Source organism: Mus caroli, chromosome 9, assembly GCF_900094665.2.
Source record: "Mus caroli chromosome 9, CAROLI_EIJ_v1.1, whole genome shotgun sequence".
NCBI classification, from domain to species: Eukaryota; Metazoa; Chordata; class Mammalia; order Rodentia; family Muridae; genus Mus; species Mus caroli.
The window spans coordinates 34,616,777-34,620,379 of NC_034578.1; the positions used below are offsets into that span (position 1 = coordinate 34,616,777).

A 3,603-nucleotide genomic window follows, 5' to 3' on the forward strand; every position below is an offset into this window, starting at 1 on the left:
AGAGAGAGAGAGAGAGAGAGAGAGAGAGAGAGAGAGAGAGAGAGAGACAGGGAGGGAGGGGGAGGGGGAGAGAGAGCACTGCAGGTATACCTGTAATTCAGAAGATGATTGGGGAAAATGAAAATGAGATCCTATTTTTCTACACTCACTGTGGGATAAATTTACCACGGAGTGAAGAGAAAATACACAGGCCCCTCAAGATCTAAAATCAAATCATCATCCAGGGTGTAACACAATTCCCAAGTTCACTCTTCTATTTAAATGCTATTCTCTGGGGAAGAGGCAGGCACATCATACTGTTTATAAGCAAGTGTGTTCTGCAGCTATCCCAAACAAAATCATCTATGCCTTATCATTGGCAGTGGAATGATATTATTACAGTTCATATTTTTTCTGCCTCCAGTAATGACTCACAGATTATGTTCTAAAATCCAACCATCATTCCAGGAACATTCAGGCAGTAAGTTTTGCCTATATCGTCTTAGATTGACAAGGTATGAAATAAATCCTTGGAACCTGAAGCGTTTCTACCAGATAAACATAAATAAATATGAACCCAAGAAATCTTCCAGGTTTGGCTTGGAATATCTAGCAGTGGGAGTAGGTGTTTCTCAGTGTTTTGCCTGCTTCTGAAACTCCTTTCCTTATATTGGATTGCCTCATTTAGCCTCTATATGAGGACTTTTGCCTTTTGCTATTTATCTTGTTTTGTCATGTATGGTTGTGGTCTCTTGGAGGCCTCTTCTTTTCTGAGGTGGAAATAGTGGATGAGTGAATCAAGGGAGAGGGTAAGTGCAGAAGAATAGGGAGGAGTATAGAGAGAAACCTGTCCGTGTATTGGATGAGAGAATTTATTTTCAAAAAATAACACAGAGAGATGGGGTTGAGGGACACATAGACAGAAAGTAAGAGAGATGGAGGGAAGGAGGTACAGAAGGAGAGAAAGAGACAGAAAGAGAGAGAGAGGGAGGGAGGGAGGGAGAGAGGGGGGAGTGAAAAAGGGAGGGAGAGAGGAAGAGAGAGAGAGAGAGAGAGAGAGAGAGAGAGAGAGAGAGAGAGAGAGAGAGATCATCTCTATTGAGATGAATGCCCAGGACTCATATCTTAAGATTACTGGCTCTGTGATATTGGGCTCTGTGATACTGGACATTAATNGAGAGAGAGAGAGAGAGAGAGAGAGAGAGAGAGAGAGAGAGAGAGAGAGAGAAAGAGAGAGATCATCTCTATTGAGATGAATGCCCAGGACTCATATCTTAAGATTACTGGCTCTGTGATATTGGGCTCTGTGATACTGGACATTAATTACATCACTCTCATTTTGGATTAAACACATGTTTTTCATTCATACCATAGCAGAGGAAAATCTGTAGCTGCAGAATGTAGCTCTGTGTTGCCAAGACATCTGCTTCAGACATCATTAATATAGGGAGAACTATAGTGAAGAAAAACTTAGGTAGGAAAAGTTGAATCATTTTTCGTGCTTTTTGTTCTTCATCCTTTGCATGTATTTTCTTTTTCAGAAATATTATTGAAATTTGATATTACTGGCCTTATGACTGTAAGACAATTTGCTTGCAGCTACAACAACTGCTTCTGTAGACATAGTGGGAGCTAGAAGAAACATTCCCAGCATGCACACCACAGGTGGGATTGACCCATGACTGAGTGTGGATCATCCTCTAATACAACTCTTTTTTCCTGAGTCTACAAATTCCCTTGGAAAGAATGGACTCAGTAAATGTCTCCTTGGTGACTGAATTCCTTCTAGTAGGATTAACACATCAGCCTTATCTCCAAATACCCCTGTTCCTTCTGTTTCTAGCAATGTATCTAGTCACTGCATTGGGAAATTTGGGTTTGATTATTCTAGTTTTGTTAAATTCACATCTTCACACACCCATGTACTTTTTCCTCTTTAACTTGTCCTTTATAGATTTTTGTTATTCTTCTGTGTTCACTCCCAAAATGTTGATGAACTTCATATTAAGACAGAATGCCATTTCCTATATGCAATGTATGACTCAGCTCTATTTCTTTTGTTTTTTTGTTGTTTCTGAATGCTTTGTGCTGACGTCAATGGCCTATGATCGATATGTGGCTATCTGTAATCCACTTTTATATAATGTGATGATTTCCCCTCAAGTGTGTTTAAACCTAACGATTGGTTCCTATTTGATGGCATTTTCTGAGGCTGTAGCTCTCACTGTGTGTATGCTGACATTGACTTTCTGTGATGGAAACATCAATCACTATTTCTGTGACATCCTTGCTATGCTCCAGCTCTCTTGCTCAAGCACCTATGTTAATAAGCTTGTAGCTTATGTCATAGTGGTCATCAACATAATTTTTTCCACTCCTACTATCTTTATCTCTTATGGTTTTATCCTCTCCAGCATCTTCCACATCAGTTCCTTTAAGGGTAGGTCCAAAGCCTTCAGCACCTGCAGCTCCCACATAATTGCTGTTTCTCTGTTCTTTGGTTCAGGAGCATTTGTGTATTTCAAACCGTCCTCACCTGGATCTTTGGAATGGGCAAAAATTTCTTCTGTTTTTTATACCAATGTAGTTCCTATGATGAACCCATTAATCTACAGCTTGAAAAATAAAGATGTTAAAATTGCCCTAAGAAAAACTTTGGTAAGGAGGAAGATTTGATTGGATACGTATGTACTTTTTGTCCTCAGTATGACTTGTGTTGAGTTAACATATTAATCACTCTGTATTCCATATATTCCATATTTTCTTCTTATACTTTTTAATTTAATGTATTAAATTTATTGAAATGGGAGAAAATATTTCCATACAGAAGTTTTGAGATACATCATGATGTATTGACATGTTTATGCATGATATAATGATAAAAGAAGCCCATGTCTCTTTTTTTTATGTTATGAGATGGAAATTAATTAATGGAAACCACAGAAGGGAGCTGTTTCCTGGTCTTAAAATAACAAGGGGTGCTTCTTCATTTCTGTGATGAAACACTGGCCAAGAACAAGCTGGAACAGGCAATGGTCTCTTTGTTTACAGGTTGCAGTCTGTCAGTGAGGGAAGTGAAGGCATGGAAATACTGATGCAGAGAAAATGGAGGGATGCTGTTTACTAATCTTGATTCAAAGTTTTTTTCTGCTTCATCCTACCCAGGACAATCTCCTTACAGTGGACTGGATTCTCCCACATAATAAAGTACCAAGAAATTTCCTCCAAAGTCAGGCTTACAAGCCAATCTGATGCAAGTAACTCCTCAGTTGAGATTCTCTGTTCACAGGTGACTTAAGTTGGTGTCAAGTTGCAAAACTAACCAGCATATATCTGGTACATTATTACAGATGTTACTCATGCAACTATGCACTAAATAAGAGGTTTTTAAACTTTATCTGAGAATGTTTTTATACACCTATAGACATATAGGTATATAAGACACTTAACCTAATAATAATAATAATAATAATAATAATAGCAGTAGAATTGCTGAAAGTTATTTAAATAAATTAATTTTAACACTATTTGTTTTTCTTTATGTATTTATTTCTAGTGTGTGGGTTGGAAAGAGAAACAGGAAGGCAGTGTGTATGTGTTTATATGTGGATGTGGTGCAATTGC

At 38.0% G+C, this 3,603-nt stretch overlaps 1 protein-coding gene across 1 annotated transcript; it reads left to right on the plus strand.

Moving 5' to 3' along the window:
• The first annotated feature begins 1,654 nt into the window (after positions 1-1,654).
• On the plus strand, positions 1,655-2,693 carry LOC110301869 (olfactory receptor 8B3-like). The gene has a single exon (XM_021172559.1). It carries the CDS (start codon positions 1,726-1,728, stop codon positions 2,653-2,655), a length of 930 nt encoding a protein of 309 aa, XP_021028218.1. The 5' UTR covers positions 1,655-1,725; the 3' UTR covers positions 2,656-2,693.
• The last annotated feature ends 910 nt before the right edge of the window (positions 2,694-3,603 follow it).

Bases quoted from the DNA above. Each gene is read 5' to 3' on its own strand.
- LOC110301869 (XM_021172559.1), top strand. From the start codon at position 1,726: ATGGACTCAGTAAATGTCTCCTTGGTGACTGAATTCCTTCTAGTAGGA.